Here is a 25,556-nt window from a genome sequence, read left to right as displayed (position 1 = left end):
AATATTACATCAAATGTGGTAAGTATGAAAGAAAACCTAGGCAAGAGTGTATAATCAAGATGATCTTTGCTAAACAAATCAGAAAGGGAAAATTCCCATCAAAGAAACATCACTAAATAGTGGCATCAGATTTTATTGAAACCATGAGCACATTTGTCACTACAGAAAGAAGTTTGTCTTGCAAATTTTTCTTTTCTATTCAAATAAAAAATGTTTTAAAAAATGATAGGCATGGTGTCTTTGAGGTAGAACTCTAAATAGATAATCAAATCATGTTTCTTGGTCTACGGATAAGATCTGCTTTCTGGTGGGCAGACAATAGTATATATTATGGAGAAATGTACCCTAAATATGAAGACAATAAAGATTAGCAACACGATGAAGTTGAAAAATTTTAAATAAAAGTCAGGCACCTTAAAAAGAAATTGAGGGGCTGCTCCAAATATTCCAGATAATGGTGCTGTATTTGCTATTCTGGGTCCAATATTACCCAGAATTATTTTTGTTATAACTAAACAAATCATATAATTATCAAAATCTTTTTGTTAAAATTTCAAAAGATATTTCTGAATCAATCTGAGTATGTTTCACTTCCAGTTTCACTGTCATATGCAAAAGTCATACTGATACCAAGGTTTAAGAATGACAGGATTCCCCTCCACCTTGCATGGTGGTGTAACTGTATACATTTTAACTTTTAACTCAAGGACAGCTGTAGGAAGTAATGACGAGCCTGAACACCATACCTTTTAAATGAAGGAATGGCAAAGCTGTGTCTCATTACTGCTCTTACTTGGGAATGAAACTAGTTAACATTACATTAGCCTTCTTTGCTTCATTCATTTAACAGATTTACTGAAAGTATTCACTATGACAGGCATTAAGGATACAGAAATGAACAAAACAACGCCCCTGTCTTTATGGAACTTACATTCTAGTGGGAGGAAAAGAAAATAAACATACACATTATCACATATATCCACAGAATGACGGGTAATGACTTCCCAATGTCTTAGGAAGCAAAATTACACAGGGTAAGGAAATGATGGGTGTGGCAGTGAGCTGCTAATTCAAACACCAATGTCAAAGAAGGCCCATGTCTACAATGAGACCTTTGACCACGATCTGAATCAAGGGAGTTAGCCATGCCAGAGCATGTTCCTGGCAGAAAAGAAAAACACACGTACAAAGATCCTGTGACAACAGCACACTTTCTGCATTCTGGGGCTCTCTTCCTCGAAGGCTGTGGGGCTGCTTCACTTGGGGGTCTATGTGGAGAGAATATCATGGCAGATAGGAAGAAGAGAGCCAAGCTACACCACGCCCACAGGCTTAGTGCTCCTGCTTAGATGTGGCAGATGTCCTTCTGTTCACACAGCCAGGCTGAACATCAGTGGCAGGGTTAATCTGTGAATAACTGTACTATCCGCCATAGTAGGGCATGGCGTGTGATAGGTCTTGCAAAAGTCAACATTCTGTATAATTTGTAATAAAACACAACACAAGCACAGGTAATTTCAGATAGTTTTAAATTATATCCTTCATATCTGCACTTCTACTGCATATAGATTGGATAGTTAATAAAAATCTGTTAAAATGGGGAAGGAAGAAGAGAGGGAGGGAGGAAAGGAGGAGTAGGTGAAAGGCACCCATGCTTAGTGTTTACGATACATGATGGACACACATTGTTTTTAATGTTCTGGAGATCATCTGCTATCTTTATACAATCACCAAGGGACATATACTTGTATATCAGTACTATAATATTTCTTCTCAAAAAAGAAAGTTTCTGTAAGGTTCCTAATATTTTGATGTATAATGAATACATGATGTATAGAGAACACAATAAAGCATCTCTCTGTTCCAGGTAGCAGACTGGAAAAATATCAAGTTAAACAGCAATTTCAAGCAGCAATCACCCCTTAACCTCTCAAGTATATCCCAAGAAGTCCTAATCCCCACTATTGAGGTCTATGAACCTTTCAACTCTAATAAAGAAACCAAACTTCTCCTAAGACAACACTCCAAGTGAATCACTGATTTCTTCATTACCATGAAGAAAGAGGACTTCATGATAAAGCCTGAAATGTTGCTTTATTTCAACCATTCTTGTGGACAACTTTAAATTGTTGCCTACACACGTGGTCTCGAAATTCTGCTGAGTGCCGTATCAAAACATAAAAAGATGTCACTGAGTCCAAGTGTAAAGTGTCCACAATCTGTTGAGAAAATCACATAACCTTTTACTCCTAGGTGTTGTAAAAGTATTTACAGCCATATGTCTTCTCAATAATGGCACAAGTTCAGATGGCAGACACCACAGATAACAAAAGCAGAGAAACAGGGATGCGGGAATCCTACTAGCCAAAATTGGACAATATAAAATTAATCTTTAGTTGCCCTCAGACCCCCAATGTAAAACTACTTATTTGAGAGGCAGTATACATCTTAAACATAAAATGAGACTGTCTCTCATCACCCCCCTTAAATACTTCCTAGACTGTTCTCCACCCTTCCCCAGGCCAATGTACCAAGAATATCAACATAAAAGGTCTTCTTTTCCATGAAGAGGACAAGCAAAGACCGTACTATATAAAATTCATGCTTTATACATTCAGAAAATACACACACTAGTTAAAGAGTACATGGAAGTAAACAGTTTTCTGCTCTTGCAATAGAGATTTTAAAATTCAAGAACAGCATAAATTTTCTTATGATAGTAATGAATGATGTGGGTGAGACAACACTGTTTTTTCTAATCAAACAAAAAGTATGAGTTAACAATGCTGAGGTTAAGGTACTAATTTCTTACCTTAGGAGCCAGGGCTTTCCCGCTGTCTTCATGGGATGAATGTATGTTTGGCTGAAGAACTGAAGCAACCAACAAGGCCAGCCAGCCTGTACACACTCCCTTCCGCAGAACCTCTGTTGTGGCAGTAGACAGAAATTCCACAATGTTGAAGACAAAATGGAGCTTTCCTGGGTGAAATAAACTTGAGCTGCAAAGATACACAGACAAGTTTTGAACTCGATATCAGTACTACTACACATATGGGTCAAACAAATCCTTTTTTTATTCAGTTTAGAAATATTTCCTTATAGGCTCTAATCTACCTTCCAAATCCTCACAGAGGAAAGCCATTATTACGTAATTAAAAACTGCCCCCAACCTTCACACTCTCATACCCTACGTTTTGTTATTCAAGAAAGTTTCCAATTTTATTTGCTTGCACTAGGACTAGATGAGATTTATAATAACTAATATGCCCTAAGGATCTTCATGTAAAGGATTCATTCACTCAATATTTATTATAAAGATGTGAAGAAATGGGGATAAATTCTAACAAATATCCATACATTATCTACTGGTAAGATCATAAAACTTGAAAGTGACTGAAGTATACACCCAGAAAGGAGAAAACTAAAAATTCAAAGTAAAAACATCTTTAAAAGACATCCCTACAAAACTAGATTTATTTTCACATTATAGGGTAAATAATGTGAAAGAACTTGAGTTCATTCTTAATTCCCTTTTCAACCAAAAGAATGGTGCACCTTCTTGTATTATTACTGAAAGGCAAAACAGAGAGCCAGACGGGAAAATGGTAGAGGCTGTGCAATGGAACGAAGGCCACAGGGAGAATCCTATAAGCCAGTGCTCATCAAATGTTTTTTTTTTTTATTTTTTTGAGACAGGGTATCACTGTTGCCGAGGCTGGAGTGCAGTGGCACGATCTTGGCTCACTGCAAGCTCCGCCTCCCGGGTTCACGCCATTCTCCCGCCTCAGCCTCCCAAGTAGCTGGGACTACAGGCGCCTGCCACCATGCCCGGCTAATTTTTTGTATTTTTAGTAGAGACGGGGTTTCACCGTGTTAGCCAGGATGGTCTTGATCTCCTGACCTCGTGATCCACCCGCCTCGGCCTCCCAAAGTGCTGGGATTACAGGAGTGAGTCACCACGCCCGGACTCATCAAATGTTTTATAGTGGAACTTTTCTGTCTCCCCTGCCTTCGGCTGCCACTCAGTGAAGGTGGCTGGGCACACGGACACAGGAAGCATGTGGAGGAGCCTGAGACTCCTAAGTGGGGAAACATAGTGCTGGGCCGTGGGAAGCCACCCAAGATGTTAAATTCTATGAAGTCCCAGAGGACAGGAGCTCTGTGATTCTTCTTCTGCTTTATTATGCCTGTTACTGTCTTCCATAAAGCAGGTAACTTTTCACTGAATAAATTAGTAAACTCTAAGGATTTGGAAGCCTGAGTGTCCTAAGATTTTGGAGAAACAATGCTATATATTATGTGAATAAATATTAGTACCTTGCACACGAATATGGTCTGGGTTGAAGTTTAGGAAGATGTTCTAGAAAAAAATAAAAACAAGCAATTATTAATTCACTACTACTGAAAATAACCTTACCTAAAAAAAAAAAAAAAATTCCATGTCTTATTTAGAATACTCAAAATAAATCATGTTCTAGTTTTAAATCATAGTTAAGCGCATGTATAAACTTTGTGTTCAAGTAAAATATTACTATTTTTTCTTTCAACTCCTAAAGTTAAAAACCAGGTAAGATGCATTTTCTTACTCTTAAATCAGTATTTCTACCCAAAGGCGAATTTTGAAAGCAAAGGCTTCTAGGAAAGGGTCCATAAGTTGGCTTCAGAGGTGAGAAGCTCAGCAAACCCTTACTAGGTATGTGCAGTTTTCTGCAGGGAGGTGCCCAGTTTTCAGATTTAAAATAAAGTCATGATCCCAAAAAGATTAAAGGCTACTCTTTCAAGAATTACTGAAAATGCTTAGGCTTGAAATATTTTCCATCTTACATTTAAAATAATTAAAGTGTTTGGTTTTCAAAAAATTTATCAAAAAAATTCAGTGATTTCAAAATACGTAGGTATTCTTTCAAAAGCAGGTTAAATAATCTGTATTTAAATATTGAACTATCCACTAATAAACTTTGAAATGTTTTATGTTTTGGTATGTTTTATTTTTAGCAGTTACTTAATTGAAAATTTGAAAAGGTCTATGTATAATGGCATAGAGCTTTAAACATCAAAATAAGGTTTAGCAGGGTGTTCAACTTGATATCAAGCTTTAGATATTTTAATTTTTCTTAATTAGAAAATAATATAATTTTTTATAAGTCCCAATGACTTTAATTTTTTTATATAACTACATAACGTGGTATTGTTACAAACATTCTAAAAGGTAACAAAAAATCTACAAAAAGAATTGCAATAAATTAGTATATGATAAGAGAACTTTCTAATACTACTTAGAACTCCCCACCCTGTGTTCTGTCATCCTATTCCTGCTGATGGTTCTCGAAGATTTCACTGAAGAGGGTGAGAGGGCCAGCCTGAGGACAGAATGGCAAGAAGAGCAGCCTCATTCAGCAACACGGTCTTACCATTTTGGGGAGGTCGTAAGTGGAAAAAACACTAAGAAAAAGGAGGAGAAATCAGGCCCTGACTTGCAAAGAAGTGTGCCTTTAATTGTACTGGGCATCGAAAAGGATCTTGCTGGCCCAAGAGTAAAAAGGACAATATACGTTTTGGTGTCACCAAAGAAAAATGCAAATGTTAAAGGCATGACTACTTACCACTATGGGAAAGGAGATGACAAAGTTACAAGCACAAGAAAGTAATAAAGGCTTTGAAGTCCTATAAAGCGCTTAGTCTTCACCCCTAGCAAGCATTTTCAATCCCTTCCTGAGAGCCACAGAGAGGTCCTAGGACATCGACTGCTCAGGGACAATGCTGAGGTCTCTTCTGTTGGAGTATGAGGACTAGAAGAGTCACTCTGGGCAAAAAAATGGGTTACTTTTCATCTGAAATGGGATGATGGTTCTCTGCCTGGCAGTACCATGAGTATGTTGACTTGCACTGGTATGACACAGTCCCCTTTTGCTCTTGAAGGACCCACGATCTGGACTTGCTCAGATGGGCGCATTTCTGCATTCTGCACACAGCACAGACTGCATCAGCCTCTTTCAATTAAATATGTTGTTCGTTAGCTTTGAAAAAGAAAATTTTATAGGAAGCTCATTTTTAGACATTTAGCTAAACAACCTTTCTGAAAAAAGTTAAATTAGAAAAGATGCTCAATTCTGAGCCAAAAAAAGAGAGTAACAACTGACTCTATTAAGAGAGAAAATGATAGTGACACTGCTGGAAGGAAAAAAAAGAAAACCAAAAGTCTGGAAGGGGAATTCTGTGACTTCTGGAAGGGCACACAGATGTCACAGCACCCTGAAGACAAGATATAAGATGTTTACTTACCAATCACCACCATTCATTTAGATATATTCTTTAGGCATAGGATACAAAGGGTAAGACAAGAGCAGCAAATCTTCTTTACTACAGAAAGGTGGCCCGCCTACCAGTGCACGAACAGCCACCACGGTGCTTGTGAAAGCGACTACTCACCGAGCAGGAGACTGAGTGGTGGCTGGCAAGAAGGGAAAGCGAGGAGGAGATCCAACAAGCAGGCACAGGCATCTCGTACAAAGCGGCTATAATCGGCTGCCCCTTGTTTACTGCACAGCTCCTGTAGCCTGCGCTTTTCAGCACTGTCACTGGTATAGTCCACAAGGGCTCGCAAAAATGCCTACAAAAAGGAGCCCGCCTTAAATTATGACACAATTTGTGGGTAGAGCTATTAGAATATTCAGTTAAATGTCTGCCTGGGGATGCACCCAATTACCCAAGAAAAAATGAGAAAGCCACTAGGAGCTATTATCAGGAGGAGGAAATTTAATTTACCATTTGCTTTAATGTTGACCTGTTAGAAAAATTCCACAATATAAATAAATAAATAAAACTAATAAAATTCTGAATCTCAATTCTCAAAGTCTAAACTCCTGAACAAAACATCAAACTTGCTAGTAAGAATTTTTTATTTCAATGCAATTACAAGTTATTAATTACATGCAGACATAGCTTATTTCTCAAGGGCTCTTTAGGAACAAAGCACTTCAGTAATTATCTGCATCAAATGTTACGTGAAATGCTAATGGGTAGTGCTACTTTAAATTCCATGGCTCAAGATGATTGTGTCCTGGACTTCCTTAACAGGGAGGACAAAATCACTGTTCCCAAAGGAGTCACAGGTTTCCAAAGGTTTGGCTGAAGAATCTCTGTCTAAAATACCTGGACACTAACAAATTACACATGTTCCTCCAAGTGCCAAACTCAGCGTTGAACAAAAACAAGGACTCAGGAAACACTGCTGAATGGACGCCCCAAATCTCTGCAAAGACTTTGGCAAGATAATAAAAAATCTACCAATAACAGTTTGTAAATTCTAAAGCCAATACAATCTCCTAAATTAAAAGCTAAAACAGTGACAATTTTTCCTTTAACATACTTTTTTCACTTTAGAACTACAAAAACTTTATGGTACTACAACAGGAAATACTGCACTGTTTTTGGAGAACAAGATGACAAACCTGACAAACATTACTACAATTTAAAATGTAAATATTTTTAAAACAGCAATTCTACTCCAAGGAATTTGTTTTACAAATATACTTGAAGTAAGTGTTCAAAAATTAATACAGTACAAGAAAGTTTGCCTTTTTTAATAGTGAAAAAGCAAAAATGACTCAATTGCCCATAATTACATCAACAAATAATGGTGTATCCATAGTATCCATTAAAACTCTTTCCATCCTGAAATATATAGATTCTTGATTTAAGTTAAAAAGGCAAGTTATAGAACAGCACATATAATATGGATACCCATATTTTCCTCAGGAAAACAAAATTCAAGTGTTAACTCAGAGGGTTTGATTATAAAATACTTTGGTTTCCTGGGTTATTTATTTCTGTATCCAGAATTTTTCCAATGAGCATACTATTTTTGAAAAAAACCCAGATATATATATATATATACACACACACAAATATACACATACACACACATATATACACACACATATATATACACATATACAGACATACACACACACTTTACACAAATTTTAAAAGGGTAGAGCTGAACCAAAATTGTGACTTAATCGGTAAGCTTTCATTACAGTAAATTAATTCTAAATACTCAAATTGCATCTCGAGCTGATTACCAGGAAAGGAAGATGGAATATATATATAAAAATCTATATATATATATATATATATATATATAAATCTATATATAAATCTATATATAAATCTATATATAAATCTATATATATATAAATCTATATATAAATATATATTTATTTATTTAGAGAGAGCTGAGCCTCTCTCTAAAGTACTTTACTCACCCAAGACTAGAAATGCAATAAACACATTAATAAAATGACACAAAAACCACACTGGGGAGATGGTGGCCTAATTACAACACTCTTTATGCTCACTGACAATACAAGTGTGGCAAAGCACATTTGAAAAATTTTATCCATTAATGGCCACTTCCGGGAGCTGGTTAGAAGAAATCAGTTACACGTAGTTTTAAAAAAAACAGTTCCTGGTACAATACTGACATCTAGTGGATTATTCTACCTCCAAGTTCACATAAAAATTGATTATTATCTACCAAAACCCTTCCATTTTTCCTGAAGCATTCTGTTACAGCAATAAATCGTTATGTAGTATTACACAAAGTAGATCTTAACAACTGTAGGAAGTGGCAAGTGGTGGTTGGGGGGAATCCTAAGCTCTCGTTGGCTTTCTGTCACCAATTAAAGAAGCAGCAGCAATGTGTAGCTGGGTAACACAAGGTCAACTGCAGTCACCTCCATCACTGTGGAATGTGCTACGTAGTTAATAACTAGTAAAAGTAAGACAAAGAAAAAGCCCTATTTAGACTAAGAAAAAGCCCTATGTAAGCCCTCATTTCAATAGAAAACACAAATTTAAATGCAAATACAACATAAAAAGATTCGTAGATGATAGTTACGATGATAGCACACACCCTTGGGAACTAATATTAAAAACATGCTATCAAGATCACATTTTTTAAGACTGCAAAGGGCATATTCTAAATTTGTTTAATCAATCCTAAATACAGCTAAGCATATTTTAAAATAGTTACCTGAAGAAGACAGAAAAAAATACCTTTTTAGGAATTGCTCGGATTTCAAGACACCAGGTAAAAATGAACTGGAGAGAACATCCCGCAGGTATATGCTGGGGTAAGGCAGCTCCTTTTCAGGTAAAGACGGGAAAGGGGTTCATGACATAGAAGATGAAGAATAAAATGTTTTACACACTCCCCAAAACACAATTACTGTAGTACTTTACAGCGCATCAAAGTGCAACATGACTTGTGGCAATGTTTATTCAGCCAAAAAAATTCCCCAAAATGAATACAGTAAAAAACTCCACCTTACAAAAACATAAAAAGACTATAAATTCAAGATAGGCCAAATAAAAGAAAGGAAAGTTATTTAAAATTAAGGAACAGAAAGCTAAAAAGACAGCAGTACTCCATTAGCATTATTATTCTCAAAAAATCAATTTAGGACTACTTCAAGATTCTAAGTAAATAATATATTTATATTTTGAAAAATAAATAACTTCTCTTAATTATGGAAAAAGCAATTATTTTATATAATAAATGAGCAAAAACAAACATACTATGAGAAGTAAACATAACAGGAAAAGAATTTTTAAAAATAACCTAGGCCGATGCTTCTCAAAAACTACATTTACACTCAGTTTTCATGTCCACAAATGTCCAATAATAAGAACATCCATTATCTTCTTATTCAGTGCAATTAACATGAAAGTTAAGAAACGAGCAATACCAGTGTATGCCTGTGTTCCCGGACCTTGATGCGCAGCTGAGCCCCAGGCATCTGTGCGGCCACCACACAGGACCCTGAACCTTAGAGCCACACTCTCACCATCAGCTCCAGTCCACTGGCCCACAACACCCCAACGTCACAGCATCAGGGCTGTTACCTTTCTTCTTTGTGTCTGCCTTTATTTTCAAAAGGACACAGTGCTCTCTTTTATCTTCAAGCTGCAGTCTTTGGAGTAGGCTTTGTACCTCAGAATCACTGTTAGGGCAGATCACACTGAAGGCATCTCCAGGCTGATAGGAAAAGTCTGTATTCTAGAGAAGAGCCAAAATGAAAAAAAAAAAAATACATTATATGTGTTACATAGTTTAAGCTGTAGGGTAACAAAAATATAGTTTTCAATATTATGATTTTAATATATGAACTCAGAAAACAGAATTTCAAAAAAAAAAAAAACACAATTGTTTTAAAAAATAAGCCCAACTAACCAAATAAACATACTTTCATTATTAGCAGTTACTATTAAAAAGAAATCTGGTAGTTATCCAGTGTTTTGCCTTTTATCATACTTAAAGAATGGAAGTCAGACCTTCCTTGTTCTCTACAAAGTAAGGTCCTATGGTGTTTTCAATAACCCATGTAAATATAAAAATCCCTCTTACAAAAACATACATGCGCACACACACGAAAACATACATTATGACCAAAAGAAACTAATTATGGTCAAATGCATTGGTTTTCAATTTTCTTCTCCTTACTTTACTCTTTTCCTTTAGGTGACAGGAAAGGGTACTTTATCTCCTTAAGTATAAAACATTACACCATCTGGCTCGATATTGGTTGTGAGCAAACATAGGCTGAAAAAGTCACCACTTCCCAAGTCAAGTCTATTACTAGGCCCATTGCCTCTAAGCCCCAGAGTGATAAAGATGCAGGCCAGGGCTCTGGGAAGGAGCCTCTCACAATGACACAAGCTCACAGTTCTTGCCAGCAAGGGAGACAGACTGGACTAAGCACAGACCAACCCTTGCCTCTTTATGACAAAAATGTAAAATACCAGAATAAAAAACATTTTGGTGTACATAGTATTAATATTTATGGATGCAAAACCATCTAGTTTTGACACATTGTATTTCTTTTTTTCTGTTAGGAAGTTTGATTAAATCTACACAGACAGCCTTAATGTGCCCTTGCTTTTCTGAAAGAACAACCCACTTAACCTCTCAAGACTTTCATAAAATAAACGGTTGAGCTAAATGACTTTGAAGAGGTACTCAAACACTTATTTTAGGATTATCAGTCAGTTTCTTAACCTAAGGTCAATGGATTCCAGCAGGGTGTGGAGGGTAGGAAGGGGGCCCATGGAGGGGGTGCATAGAGGCACATCTCAGACTAAAACTGTATGTAAATGTTTCTATATACAGTTGGCCCTCCATATCCTCAGGTTCTCCATCCTCAGAATCAACCAAACCTGGATGGAAAATATTTGGGACGGAAAAAACAATAAAAAATAACAGTAAAAATAATGTAACCTTAAAAATACAGTATAGCAACTACTTACGTGGTGTTAGATACTATAAGTAATCTACAGATGACTTAAAGTGTAGGGGAGGATGTGCATAGATTATATACAAATACTATAACATTTTACATAACAGACTTGAGCTTTGAGGATTTGGGTATCTGAAAGGGGTCCTGGGACAAATCCTTCGAAGATACTAAGGGACAAGTGTAATCATTTTTCGGGAGAGTCCATAATTTTTTCCAGATTGTCAAGAAATCAAAACCACTGCTCTTGAGGAATTAACCCTAACCTGCCTGTCTAGGTTCTATTTCTTTTCTTTTTTTAAAAAAATTGAGGCAGGGTCTCACTCTGTCACCCAGGCTGGAGTGCAGTGGCACAATTACAGCCCACTATAGTCTCAACCTCCCAGGCTCAAGCAGTCCTCCCACCTCAGCCTCCCAAGTAGCTGGGACCATAGGTACACACCACCATGCCCAGCTACTTATTGTATTTTTTTGTAGAGACAAGGTCTTGCCATGTTACCCAGGAACTCCTGGGTTCAAGTGACCGCCTTCAGCCTCCCAAAGTGCTGGGATTATAGGCGAGAGCCACCTCGCTTGACCTTAGGCTCTATTTCTAACTTCCTGGCTGACCTTAGTGGACAGCTTCCTTTCCTGGGCCTCTTATATATAAAATGCTGTTCTGATCCCATTATTCTTTCATGGCTTATTGAGTCAGCCAGCATCTTCCTCTCAGGCTGAATCTCCTCCAGCCATTCTTCCCTAGTCCTTCCCTGAAGTGGAAAGAAAATAGGTGTGAAAATAGAAGAGAGAAAAAAATGATGGGTCAGGAATAAAATGGCAAGATGTCCTGTCAGAGACCTCTCATTCTTCTGAGCATATATAACTAAGCACCACACAACTCAGCATCCATAACCAAGCACCACACAACTCAGCATCCATAACCAAGCACCACACAACTCAGCATATGTAACCAAGCACCACACAACTCAGCATATGTAACCAAGCACCACACAACTCAGCATCCATAACCAAGCACCACACAACTCAGCATCCATAACCAAGCACCACACAACTCAGCATCCATAACCAAGCACCACACAACTCAGCATATGTAACCAAGCACCACACAACTCAGCACACATAACCAAGCACCACACAACTCAGCACACATAACCAAGCACCACACAACTCAGCACACATAACCAAGCACCACACAACTCAGCATCCATAACCAAGCACCACACAACTCAGCATATGTAACCAAGCACCACACAACTCAGCATATGTAACCAAACACCACACAACTCAGCATATGTAACCAAGCACCACACAACTCAGCATATATAACCAAGCGCCACACAACTCTTTCTGCACATCTTGACAATATTACTGTGCTGAGAAATAAATTTTGCAACTTACTGAAATGTCCAATTCTACCAGCAGAGTGGTTTTTATGGCATCATTCGTAGTAAGTTGAACTGCCTTTGAAATTGGAACTTGAAAAATTGGATCTGCTGAAGTCACAGATGCTTGGCTTTCCTCCTTGAGAAACAAATGTGACAAAATATAAGTGCAATTTTCAATTATACCCTTCTTTCAATTAGTGACTACGGAAGATCCATAGGGGCTTACAAAACTTCCTGGCTAGTCAGTATTCATTTCCAAGGTAAATGAATGAGGGCAGACATATGGAGCTAGCTTTTCAGAACAGAAGCTCAATTCTATTTTAAACTCTTTATCTATTAGACATTAGAATTTCTGAAATACACATAGAAAATAAAAATACTGGCATGTTCATGTAAAGATCTAGTAGTTTTCCTAATAAACTACGTAAAGGGAAACAGAATGTATGCAAATGTTTCAGGAAGGAGAGATCTTGAAGAATGTGAAAGATGTTTAAGAATGCAACACGTGTGTGTAGACGGTCACAGGAACCCCCTAGTGTGGGGCAATGCTGTTCATATGGCTGCTGAAATATGGCTTGTGAAATACAGGTAGTGTCACTAAGAAACTAATTCTTAATCTTAACAAATGTTCATTAATTTAAATTTGAGTAGCTATATGTGGCCAGCAGCTCCTGTACTGGACATAGTAGGTCTTGGAAAACTGCAAAAATTCCCAGTTCTTTATAATACTCCCTACTCCTTTCCTATATTCCTAAGTTTAAAAACAAAATATTTCAACAGTACTAGTCAATTAATTGTGGATAAGTGGCTATATGGGAAAGCTGGGATGAAGGTCAGTTCTGGGTGTCTGGGAGCCATAATGTGGGGGTACTGAGACGTACCCCTAAGAAGACTGCCTTCTGCAAAGGCTATGGCAGTGCTGACAATGACTACCTCTGCCACCTGCAAGAACCACTTCAGCATTCTCAGGTCACACCTTGCCCCTGCCCACACCTCCTTTCAGAGGCAACCCACATCCAATGTCTCATCAAAGACTACAAAGGTCCAGCCTCTTCGTTCCAACTCAGGAGAACTCTGAAGACCCACCAGCTCCAGAGAACCCTGTGGGATTGGCTGAGGCCTTTGCTGAGACTGCACAGCAGCTCAGCTTTTCACTGTGCCCAATCCTGCTTCCATCCCTCCATGCCCAAAGATGATCCTGTCAAGAGGATGCCCTAAAAACATCTCACTGTTTGACTCCTGGGAACCAGCCTGTGACAGTCAGTGCCAGGGTAGCCTGGGAAAGATGCTAAAATGGAGTCTGGAGATGGATCATCTGCCTGTTTGACAATGAGAACACCACACCAGTGAGAGAGCAGACAGACGGCACTGGCACACAGCAACAACGCAACCATAAGTAGCAGGGAGAGCCAGTGGAAGCAAATGCATCACCTTGCAAGATCCATCAGGTGCTTGAGAACTACAGAGAAACAGCAGAAGAGAAGACTGGTGGGACTTGGGGGGCTACGGCTAAAATTCACTCGCACTTGAAAAAAAATGCAAAAAGCTTAAAGGACAAATCACCAATTAAGAACTAAGTAAAACTAAAATAGAACTAAGCCAGGGGACATCCTCAGGAGCTTAGAAAGACACAGTCATCTCATGCAGCCCATGACAGTGAAGGCAGAGAAAGCCAAGGACTAACTGGGGAAAAAATCTTGAATACTCAGATTCCCTTAAAAATCTTGACTACCCAGAACCCCTTAAAAATCTTGACTACCCAGATTCCCTTAAAAATCTTCCTACCCAGATTCCCTTGAACTCTTTGAGCCTGCAGATGTGGCCAGTCCCTCCCATGAAGAGTAAGAACTCCCTTCTCGCATCTGGATGGTGTAAGGACCTCTGCCCACAGCATATGCCTGTACCCCCACTACCACACCCCATCCCCTCTTCTGGTTGCTAGACCAATAACTGGGGTTGTTGCGACACACTCGGCCACTAAAGCACTGCGCTAGCTAAGGAAGGTAAGGGACTAACCCCTAAGAAAGTATACAACAGAGCACTATGCCCCCACAGGAGCTAGGAGAGAATGCACACAACACAGCTGAGGTCCTAAATTGAGGAGGGCAGAACACAGATGTAAAAAAGGGCAGCCCACAAAGGCACTGGATCAATCCTTACAATGAAAAGAAATCAAGGAGGCATGTAAAAGGAGCTGTAGGCCGCTGCTCCAATAAAAACGATCCTTTGCCCTGTTTCCAGACCTGCAACCCACTGACTATAGGAGAGAAGAGGTCCCTAGGAGGAGGGACGGTGAGACACTATAGAAACTGTACTTGACAATGGCTTCTGCAGTCCTTCTCCCAAAGGGGAAATGTACACTGGGCTAAGGGGAATGTGCAAACATTCCAGGGTCTGTTAAGAGAGGGTTCAAATGAATGTTGTTACCCAGGGACCCAAAGCATCAGCATAGCTCATCTATGACAGCAAGGCACATGGGGGCCAGGCGGTAAATGGAGTCCCGGCCCAGGACCTCCAGTGGCCACTCAGCAGCTGGCACAGGGCAACACCCAATTCTTGGCCTATGACGTAAGATCTATCATCATGGGGAGGGCCAAGAAGAAGTCTCTGAATTTGACGCCCTCCTCCTCCCTAAACACCAAGATAGAACAAGAGAAACAAAATAGCATCCTGAGAGAAATGACATCCTTAAAAAGCTGGTAGACACAGGGGATGGTCTCTATCGTATCTCCATTTAATTCACCAGTGTGACCACTGCAAAAACCACACAAACCCTGGGGGATGACACTGAACTACTCGAAACTCAAACAAGAAACAGGTCCACTGTAACCTCCGTGCAAGCTGGTTTTCCTTGACAGAGTAGACTAGCATGGCCTCAGGTACACGGACAATGATTTAGTCAAAGTGCTCCTTCCCAACCCTATCACTAAAGAGGATCAGAAACAGATCACTTTGCGTTGGAACAATGTATAAATTTACAATTATGCCCCGGGGCTATCATAAGTCCTGCCTGCTGTTATAAGAGTCTGAATAAATGTGGAACACCTGCAAAGCACCTCACTAGCCTACTCTATCAGGGGCATTGTATGAGCAACGAGGAGTGGCCAGAACAGTGCAGTCCTTGGTAAGACCCATGCCCTATGCAATTAAAGGGCCTGCAGTGCCAGCACAATTTTTAGGGTTCTAACAGTTTGGTGCACGTCAGGACATCCCCTTCCAAGTAAAGGCCACACTAGTGCACCTTGTACCTCACTTCTCCTAGAGAGAAGCAGAACCACTGCTAAGTCTCTTCAGGATCTGTGGGTAGCACATTCCATACCTGGGAGGACTGCTGAGACCCAAATACCAGGTGACAGAAAAGGCCACCAGCTTTGCGTGGGGCCCAGAGCAGGAGAGGGCTCTACAGCAGGTCCAAGTGACATTGCTCGTTAACAGGTCCTGCCGCTCTACCACACAACCCAGAAGACCCTCTGGTTATTAGAGGTAATACTTCCACATGGGAGAAAGGTACCATATGGCGAGGAGCTGACTGAGGCCTTTGTTGAGACTGCATCGCAGCTCAGCTGCTCACTGTGCCCAATCCTGCTTCCAACCCCTCTGTGCCTCAAGGCAATGGTCCCAAGAGGATGCCCTAAAAAACATTCTTTTTTCCCCAATTCTTTACTCTCTCAGTATATTATTTCATATTTATAGTCTCCCTTAAGTACTTCAGATTTGTTAAATCTTTTAACTACATTATTAACAACTCAAGCCTATTTAATGACACTTTCTATTAAGAAAAAACCCAGACACTTTTTTTTTTTTTTGAGACGGAGTCTTACTCTGTCGCTCAGGCTGGAGTGCAGTGGCGCAATCTTGGCTCACTGCAACCTCCGCCTCCCGGAAAAAACCCATAAACTCTTAACAGATCTTCTGGCTAATTTAAAACTCCTAGTCAGATTAATGATTAATCTCTATCCCCGCTGCCATGAACTGATCCTGTCTGTGGTGCAACACTGCACTCTGCTCCCACCAGTCCAGGCATACGTTGTGTCTGTTCCCAAACCAGACTGAGATACACTTACTGCAATTATCTCACTTAAACAATTCACAAAATAATGAAGTACAAGTGCAAAAACAATAGCCCATAGTTGTTTACACACAAAATCATACTTACATGAAAGCTTTAGAAAGACATTATAAAAGATGCTAAAAAAATTGCTATCATACCAGGTGTTTACAAACAGTGCTAATATACAAGAAAGATGCTGCATCCAAATTATTTCTTAAATGTCTAAATCTGTCTTCATTAAAAAAACAAGAAATTAAAACTGGTAATAGCTGCAGTAAGGGTGTGGTTTTTGTAAGAAAAGTCCATGTGGAACTCCAAACAGCCACTCAACAGAAAGAGGGCTTAGCCCTGCATTCAAAGATTGCCTGCTCTGGAAACTTATTTTAAGCAGGTTAGAAAAACTTCAGGGTACCATACACTGACTGTGGGGAGAAATGAGCTATTATGCAATGTGATACTCAACTCACTGCCCACACAACTTATCTCTGTTTGACTCATCTAAAATGAGAAACCAAGTTGTTAGTTCTCCAAAATAATGATGAAACTGAGTTCTTATCTACTTCTTCAAATACAGAAGTAATAATACAAGACCTTTTGTAATACCTGGGTGGGAAAACTTTTACTGGAAGGGGGGCCAAATGCCTTAGGCATTGCAGGCCCCTGTGGTAACCACTAACTCTGCTATTGCAGCTCAAAAGCTGTCATAGACACTACCTAAATGAATAGGCATGGCTGTGTTCCAGTAAAATCTATTTACAAAAGAAAGGCTCTGGGCCACATTGGGCCAGTAAGCCATAGTTTGTTGACCTCTCTTCTAATGTAGTAATAATTTAAAAGCCCAAAGCAAACATCCATGATTAAATAGCATCTATAGCATAAAGAAAAACTTCCTTACCTGGCCAAGAGACTCCTGCAGATATACCTGTAAATATTCTGGGGGTAAAGCAGGAATATTCAGAGAGGCTTGTGAGAGTGGGGGTTCCGAACGGGTAAGTGAGGACTCAAAGTCTTCAATTAAAACATTGGATTGGTTGCTGTTCACTGCATTTTGCTTCAAAACCTCAGAATCCTTTCCTCCTGAATCATCGAATCTCAGAAGCTCGACTTGAGATTCAATGTGTAGCAGCTCTGACTTCACAAAGTCTGTCCTCAAGGATGCAGGTGATGCCACCGGGAGTGCGCCACTTATCTCCTCTTGTCCTCTGCTTGACCTAAAATGCTTTCTGAGGGCTGGCCAGAGTCCAGCAATCCACGGCTCAACCACAAGTTCTAAACTGGACAGTAAAAACAAAGGAAAAACAAAACAAATGCCTAAGTTCTCCATCTGAACATAGAACAGGATAATGACAGTCTGTCCATTTGGCAAAGTATGCACTTGTTAGAAACACTATGAAGACCATTCGGAATACAAAAAATACTTCATGATTGTTTTAATAAGCAGGATATATTATGTGTTCATTAGCACCGTAGCTGAAAACATGAGTATGTATAAAGGTAAAAGAAATGAAGAGGGATAGGAAGATATTCTAGTAATAGGATGACGGGAATAGAATTCCTCCTAATGTTCCAGAATTGGTAAACTTTATTTTAAGAAGATATAATTTTAAATAGGCATACTAATGCTAACAGAACTTAACCAAAATCCAAGGCTACCATAATGCTGCAAATGCTCATTCCATCAATCAAATGCATTTTTTTTTTTTTTTTTGCCTAGCCAATTTACTGATCTACTGATCTGTTTCCTACAGATTAAAATATCACCAAGAAATCACTATGGATTAATGCCAAGTCCTTGGACTAAATAAATAGTTAAAGCCTTTATTTATTTTTTTATTTTAGTAAAATTCCCAGGGAGGCTGACAACAGGAGAAAAAAAAAGCAACCCTCCTTTGGGAAAGTTGAATTCATCATAAACAGATTTTTTAAATGTGGCAGTCCACCTGCTACTAACAAATTATGATAACAACAGCCATTCCCTGAACAGACAAGTTTAAGTAGAGTCAGTGGATAAGACCGTGTCAGGGCTATGGAAATAACACCACTTTTAATCACAGCTCAAAGGAGGTTCAATTAAATTCTAATTCCTAAAGCGAAATGAATACCAAGAGGAGGCAGATTTCAGGCCTGTGTCTCATTATGACTCAGGCTGTCACTTCACTGTGCTCGGGAGGTGCTCATGTGGTACACTACTCAAAATGTGGTTACACATTAGAGCTGCCCTGAGGAGCCTTTGTGAAAACAAGTTTATAAAACTACAGTTCAACAATAACAGCTACATGTAAAATATCACTCTCACAACTCAGAAATATTAAGGTGATAGTATGCACAACCAGGAGAACTAACGTTCACTGAGTGTTTACTACATGATGACAGGCACTCTTCTAAGAGGACGACATGTATTAATCCGTTTGACCCTCCTACGAAGCTTACACAGTAAATAGATTACTGTTATCTACTGCATAGAGGCAAAAACCAAGGAACAAAAAGCTTAACTAATTCAACCAAGATCTCAGTCAGTAAGTGGGGGAGCAAGGATTTGAACCCAGGTATTGGACTCAAGTGTGCATTCGTAACCCCATTAGTGTGGTGGCACATCAAGCAAGAATGTCTTGAAAATATCTTCATTTCAGAAAAAGGAAAAATTCAAGTAAGGTAGTTAGGTTGAAAATCTAAGCACTACAGTCTACTGAAATATACAGTCAAGCATTTTAATACTTACACCAATAAATCAACAGAGAAAATGAAAGCCTTTGAAGAGAAGTGAAATCTGGATGAGTGATGGGCCTAATGGATGACACAAGCATTACATTAACAGTTAAACACAGCTCATACAAGACTGAGCATTTAATGTCAATGAGCTTCTGGCAAAAGAACAAAGCTCAATATAAAGGTACAGAGCTAAAGTGAATTCCCAAGGAAATGTCACAAAGCTTTGTCACAATCAGGAAGAATATGTGTGCTGGCGATATGGAAAAAACCCACGGCATCAGAGCTGAAGGGAAAGATGGAAGAAGTGGGCACAGGGGTGAGTTCAGCAGAAATACAGTATGCCGAAAAGCAAGACATTTGCTGAATTTGTAATTTTCTCATAAACAGATTATTCAGTAACATAGTGAGTGAAAATTAAATTAACACATGGACCTACTAGAAAAAAATCAAGGGTGTGTGCTGTCATCTGGCTAAAATAGTTGAAGGCTAAGTAAGTTATAGGACAATATCTGTAGGACCACTGAATAAATACATCAGGATGATTTGAAAGGTGGCGCAATGGGTGAAATACTGACTTGTAAAAACAAGAATAAAAGTAATGAAAAGATAAAGTATGCGTCTGTAAACGTCTGATTGGCATGGTGGCAAATGGCCGTTCAGAGGGTAAGAGCACACCAAGCAATGCAGCCTGCAGCGAAGGCCCACAGACCTGTGTTCTCTAACAGTGAAGTGTGGCTCACCAGGCTCCCTCCATGTAAAGAGCCCAATCCAAAGGCTCCATGTGCATGGCAGAGAGAAGCACATGCACGATTAAAGTTCCTAAAGAACAAGCTGATTTCTGCAAATACCTACACTGTTTAAAATAAAGATAACTGTACTGGAGCACCTTTTCTAACTCTTGCCGTTAGCACACACTGACAAGGATGAGACGGACACAAAAGAAAATCAGCAAAATAGGTAAATCAATCTCTGGCTGACCCTCTTGGATCCTAAAGCTAAAAAAGCTAACAAAAGTAAAACATGAGGAAAATTTCAGTGTTAAGTGAAAAGCCGACATGTTTTACAAATGAACTTCCATCATGTATAGAGGGCTTATTGGAGTAAACAGAGAACACTGCCCTTACCCTACACAGTCATCTGCATGTCCAGTGTCATAGAAATGCCGGGCTCCAAGCTCTTGAAGTCGTTTATCAATTATCTTCCCCCCATTGCAAAAGTAGGTGTATTCTGAATCACCGAGACCTAGAGAGCCCAAATACATAATTAATACACAATAAAGTTTAAATTTAAGGACACAAAGACTAGGTAAATAAAATATCTAAAATATTACTATTTCATGCTCTTATGGATGGAGTAATAATGCAGAGCTTCACATTTTATTCTCCTTGAGTAATACTATGCATGTAGGCAGTTTTCTTCTATTTTACAATATAAAAGTAGCAGATATAATGAAACAAAATACTTATTGGCCGCTGTTGAAAGAAAAGGCTTCACATTTTCATCTCCATGACTATGTGTAAAAATATGGAAATCTTAAAACAAGGATCAGACAGGTTGCAAAACCACAATATCTGTCATCTGTACATTTTTTCTGATACTGAGCAGGGGTCAGCCAACCATAGCTTCTGGGCCAAATACCATGCACTGCCTTTCTTTGTAAATAAAGTTTTATTAAAAGACAGTCAAGTCCACTTGTGTACATATTATTCATAACAGCAGAGTTGAGTAGGCCTGCAAAGCCTAATATATTTACTATCTGGACCTTTATAGAGTTTACTGACTCCTGATATAGAAAGGCACACCAGCCATATATATAACCACAATTAACGATGTGGTATGTTTCTGTGTTGGGGAAATCAAGAATTGCTTCTATGTCTCATGGTAAAAAAAAAAAAAAAAGCTTAAATCCCTCAGTTGTGCAGTCATCTCCATGTTCTTTCTCTACAAAAGGGTGAGAAATGAGTGGTTCCACGCTTAGGCCTAACATTGACTGGAACAGTGGGACAGGCTTCTGTTTCTGTCTTTTCTGGATTTTCAAACAAGTACGTGTTCTCTCTTTGAAAATACAGAAAGTATAAAAACTTGAGGTAAAAAAAATTATAAATACTGTGAAATACTCTCTTGAACATGTTATATATGACAGATCATTGGCAGGGTTACAATCTCAAATTTCTAATCAGTTATTTATTATACTCAACCCATCCTTGCTAGATACCCTCTCCAAAAAATAATCCTCAAAGATAAAACAATATAGGTCACAAGTCAGGAATGCAGACCCTCAATTTCCCTCTGGTATCATATTGTGCTGATCTGGTTCTTTTGATCCTTTAACATTTTTAAACTATGGTTCACAGAGTCCTAAGTCAGTTTTTCTTAACCTGGGATACATATGTTAGAATCACCTGGGAGCTTTTAAAAATAACGATGCCAGGGCCCTACCTTGGAATAATTACATCAGAATCAGTGGAGGTGGGCCTAAGTCATAGAATTTAGTAAAAACTCCCATAGCTAATCCTGATGTGTAGCTGGGAAATGAAAATCATTCATTCTGGGAGAATCGTTCTTAGAGAAGTTATCAAAATCATTGGGAGTGTTTTGTTTTGTTCTGCTTTTCTAAATGAAGGAATGGCATGAGGGGTTGCTTCTTCAAGGACTGTTTCAGTAGGTTTAGGATGAGGCCCAGCCACTGCTATTCTGAAAATGTTTCATGGCTGCATCTGAGGTGCATCCTTAATTAAAATGCTACTCAAGAGGTTCTGCAGAGGTGTGGCTCTGGGGTAAAGTCTGGGGAAGATTCAGAAAAGGTAGCACATTACATACATTTATATATACATATACATAATATATACATAAGAAAGACAAAACCTATATGATCACACTTCATAGTTCTGAAAGATAATTCAGATACCAGAGATATCAATAGTATACTATAGTAAGATCAGAAGAGAGAGTCCATTACCCAGTAACCCATACCGCAGGTGAGCAAAGAAATCAACCGGCAGTGTTTGGTTCTGTATTTCCTTAACAAACTTGCGGGCTGTGTCGGGTGGGTCTCCGGTGCCCGTGGTAGAAACCACAACAACAAGAGGAGCTGTTTCGGTTTTTAGGTCATACTACAAAACAAGGATATCAAGTCAGGGACCTAACACTACATGCATTTTTGATTTAACTCAGCAGCAAAGCAATCAGCTTAGTTTCCTGTCTTGTATTTCAATCTTCTTCCTTGCCAGTTTTTTTGAGATGACCAGTCCAGTGACTAGGTGCTCTCAGCTTAATCAATTTGCCTAATGCAGGATGTCATTCAAGGAAACCCTGCGTCTGTTTTGTTGATGCTCATCAAGAGGTGGGGGGGATTAACACGTCTTTCTCTTCATGTTGTGTACGAAAGGCAGGGACAGGCACAGACAGTACCCATCCCAGGTTTCCATCTAGTCCCAGTCTTTCATTTTTAGAAAAATCAGAGGAAATAGGATATAGTCAACTCTTTGCCACTGAGTCATGGGCCAAACATTAACATGAGCTCTAATCTGCAAGGCAAATCAGCACTGCTAAGAGCCAAGATGAGGCACCTAGGCACTGTGATGAGCTGCCAAGGAGGAACAGCAGCTAACTGGGTGGAAACGTCTTTTCATAAGAAAGTAAAAAAAAGCAAGGAAAGAGGTGTTAAAATGGGGATGGGGAGACTCAGAAATAAAGAGAACTGATACATAAGCACTCAGGATTAGAATGCCAAGACAAGGAAGCAACAAGTAGAATACTGTGGTAAAGAAAAACAGCAATAAAAACACAACAGCTCTGAAATCTTCAGCAAAATATAAAACCAGCCATGTGTACTGCATGTGACAACATGCAGGGACAACAGGGCATTTTAAAACTGGGAAATTAAAAGTGTTACCCCTTCTAAATCAGGGACCTGGCTATCAAGAACCGCTCATTCCCTCAGGTTTCCAGAGAGCTGAGAATATCATTAGCTATAAGCGAGCTACAAACTCTTACAAATCAAGTTTATTCTTATTCTCAGGTAAGTTTAAATATTTCACATAGAGCATTTCACTTAACTCTGAGAATATCATTAGCTATAAGCTGAGCTATAAACTCTTACAAATCAAGTTTCTTTATTCTTACTCTCGTGTAAATTTAAGTATTTCAAACAGAACACTTCCTTGTCTTACTTGTAAGACTCCACAAGCTTTACTGCCCATGAACACCATCGAATTTGGCTCCAAATAATTCACCTTATTTTTCACACTGATAAAAGAGGTAATGACTTAACTTTTTACCGAAGTATTTAATGCTTCCAAGACTCTATGTAAGTTGTGTGTTAAACTCTACATACAGAGTTTGTGTAAGTAATGTCAGTACCTTGAAAAGGACTATGTGAACTAGGAAGGATATTAGATTATGAACAGCTAGATGAAACCATCAGCCAGGGAGGATAAATAGCATGACTATCCTGGTGTTAAAAAAAAAATTCACCATTCATCTGACTGCCAAAACACCTGCTGATCAACTTACTGAGGTCAACCACAAGGGGTCAAATCAGGACTAGTTTTATGATACTGATGGCTTTGGTTTTGTCCAAAGTAACAGATTCAGATACTTCATCATGTGGCACTGCAATGTGAACTTAAGTTACTGTAGAATGACAGAGTCTGCTGACTGGCAGTCTCCTCCAGGAAGCTCCCTTTTCTCTGGTGTCCAAAGTTACCGTGGCAGGGCTGCATAAAGGAACTAGGTGAGTCTCCTTCCGTGAGCTGGGTTTATAATTCACTTGAGCTGCACACAGTCTAGTGTTCTGAACTGGAGTTTCAGGAAAGGCCAGAGAGGGTTGTGCACTTGAGTGAGAGAGCACTGGTAGGACAGTCTCTGAAATGTTGAAGTGAATTTTAACTGCTTAGCGGCTGGCAAATCATCTTGTGGTATAAAGCCCCTGCCAACTGTTATCGCCTGAATGGTCTGAAATAGTATAATCTGGAGGCAGCAAACTAAATAAAAGAACACAAGATGGTAAAGTTGCATATACCCTAAGGCAGGAACTTCTGCAGAGACTGAACATAAACAACTAGTCCCTGAAGAAGCAGCCGAGTTTTTTCCAGATCCTTACACTACTACTTTAAATTCTATTTCACAAAAGAATCTAGGCGGTCCTTCATCAGGAGGAACTCTAACACGCACGGCAAGGCCTTTCTTTTGGGGAAAAAAGTGGGACACTGAGATTCAAGAGGTGGAAAGCACACCTGAGCAGGCAAACACACATCTCACTTGTTCTCACAGCCACCCTGTGAAACAGACACAGCATATGCTACTTCTGTCATTTACAGTTAAGGAGTTGTTACTTGTTTCAATTTTTGAGACCATTTAGTCTAATTCAACTACACACTTCTATATTAAAAAAATGCTGGTGATATCTTACTATACCATTGAACAAATACATTTCTGTTAAAAAACAAAGACTATCTGGTGGTATTAGTGTCCTTTTATTGTTTCATAAATATCACTTCCCAACCAAAATTCTTCAAAGCACAAAACGGTAAAATCCACTGTAACGGCTCTAACCTTATCGGATTCACTAATACAGTGAAGATCTGCAGAAAATCCATGTACCACAGCTTGCTCACATATTTCTTCTGCGATGGCCTTTGCCTGTCCCTGCTGTGTAGCATATAGTAACAGAAACCTCCTCATCACTTCAAGGCATGTAACAGTGAAACTGAAAAATGGGGGAAAAAAGATCCTCTTTTTAATGAAGCAGTAACAACCTAAAGATATTAATTCTCCCTCAATCTTTAAGAAACAATGCAACAATACCCACACATAATATGAAATGGCCTTTTCTAAATTTGTTTTCAGCACCAATCTCAAATGAGCCTAAATAAGAATTCATCAAATTAAGAAGAGTGTACGAATGAAACTCTAATTCCATGGCTCAGAAATCAGATGATCGGCTCGAAACTACTTGGGCTTGAATCTGTGGTTCCTAAGTGCAACCCTGTAGACAAGCTCCCCAAATGATCCGTACCACAGCTCCTTTATCCTAAAAATGAGAGTATTACCACCTACCTGAAAAACGATGGGGCACAAGCCAAGAACCTGAACAAAACTTGAGCCCCAGTA

General features: G+C 39.0%; 1 protein-coding gene across 6 annotated transcripts in view; it reads right to left on the bottom strand.

Annotated features, from left to right (window-relative positions):
• The window catches only part of MTRR (5-methyltetrahydrofolate-homocysteine methyltransferase reductase), a 50,181-nt gene that overhangs the window by 5,406 nt on the left and 19,219 nt on the right, over window positions 1–25,556 (bottom strand). For all 6 annotated transcript variants that reach the window (XM_016952934.4, XM_054684165.2, XM_001145012.7 and 3 more), the window contains 10 exons: window positions 24,999–25,152; window positions 22,402–22,555; window positions 20,567–20,684; window positions 17,629–18,007; window positions 12,696–12,818; window positions 9,910–10,063; window positions 9,061–9,149; window positions 6,430–6,610; window positions 4,318–4,360; window positions 2,813–2,999 (listed from right to left, as the gene is read on the bottom strand). In XM_016952934.4, the coding sequence (XP_016808423.3) occupies window positions 2,813–2,999; window positions 4,318–4,360; window positions 6,430–6,610; window positions 9,061–9,149; window positions 9,910–10,063; window positions 12,696–12,818; window positions 17,629–18,007; window positions 20,567–20,684; window positions 22,402–22,555; window positions 24,999–25,127 (1,557 nt within the window). In that variant the 5' untranslated portion in view covers window positions 25,128–25,152. The remainder of the gene's footprint in view (window positions 1–2,812; window positions 3,000–4,317; window positions 4,361–6,429; window positions 6,611–9,060; window positions 9,150–9,909; window positions 10,064–12,695; window positions 12,819–17,628; window positions 18,008–20,566; window positions 20,685–22,401; window positions 22,556–24,998; window positions 25,153–25,556) is intronic.

The sequence above is a fragment of the Pan troglodytes genome, chromosome 4, assembly GCF_028858775.2.
Source record: "Pan troglodytes isolate AG18354 chromosome 4, NHGRI_mPanTro3-v2.0_pri, whole genome shotgun sequence".
Taxonomy (NCBI): domain Eukaryota; kingdom Metazoa; phylum Chordata; class Mammalia; order Primates; family Hominidae; genus Pan; species Pan troglodytes.
Note: the sequence above shows the minus strand (reverse complement) of the source record. Positions and strands in the feature narration are given on the sequence as shown.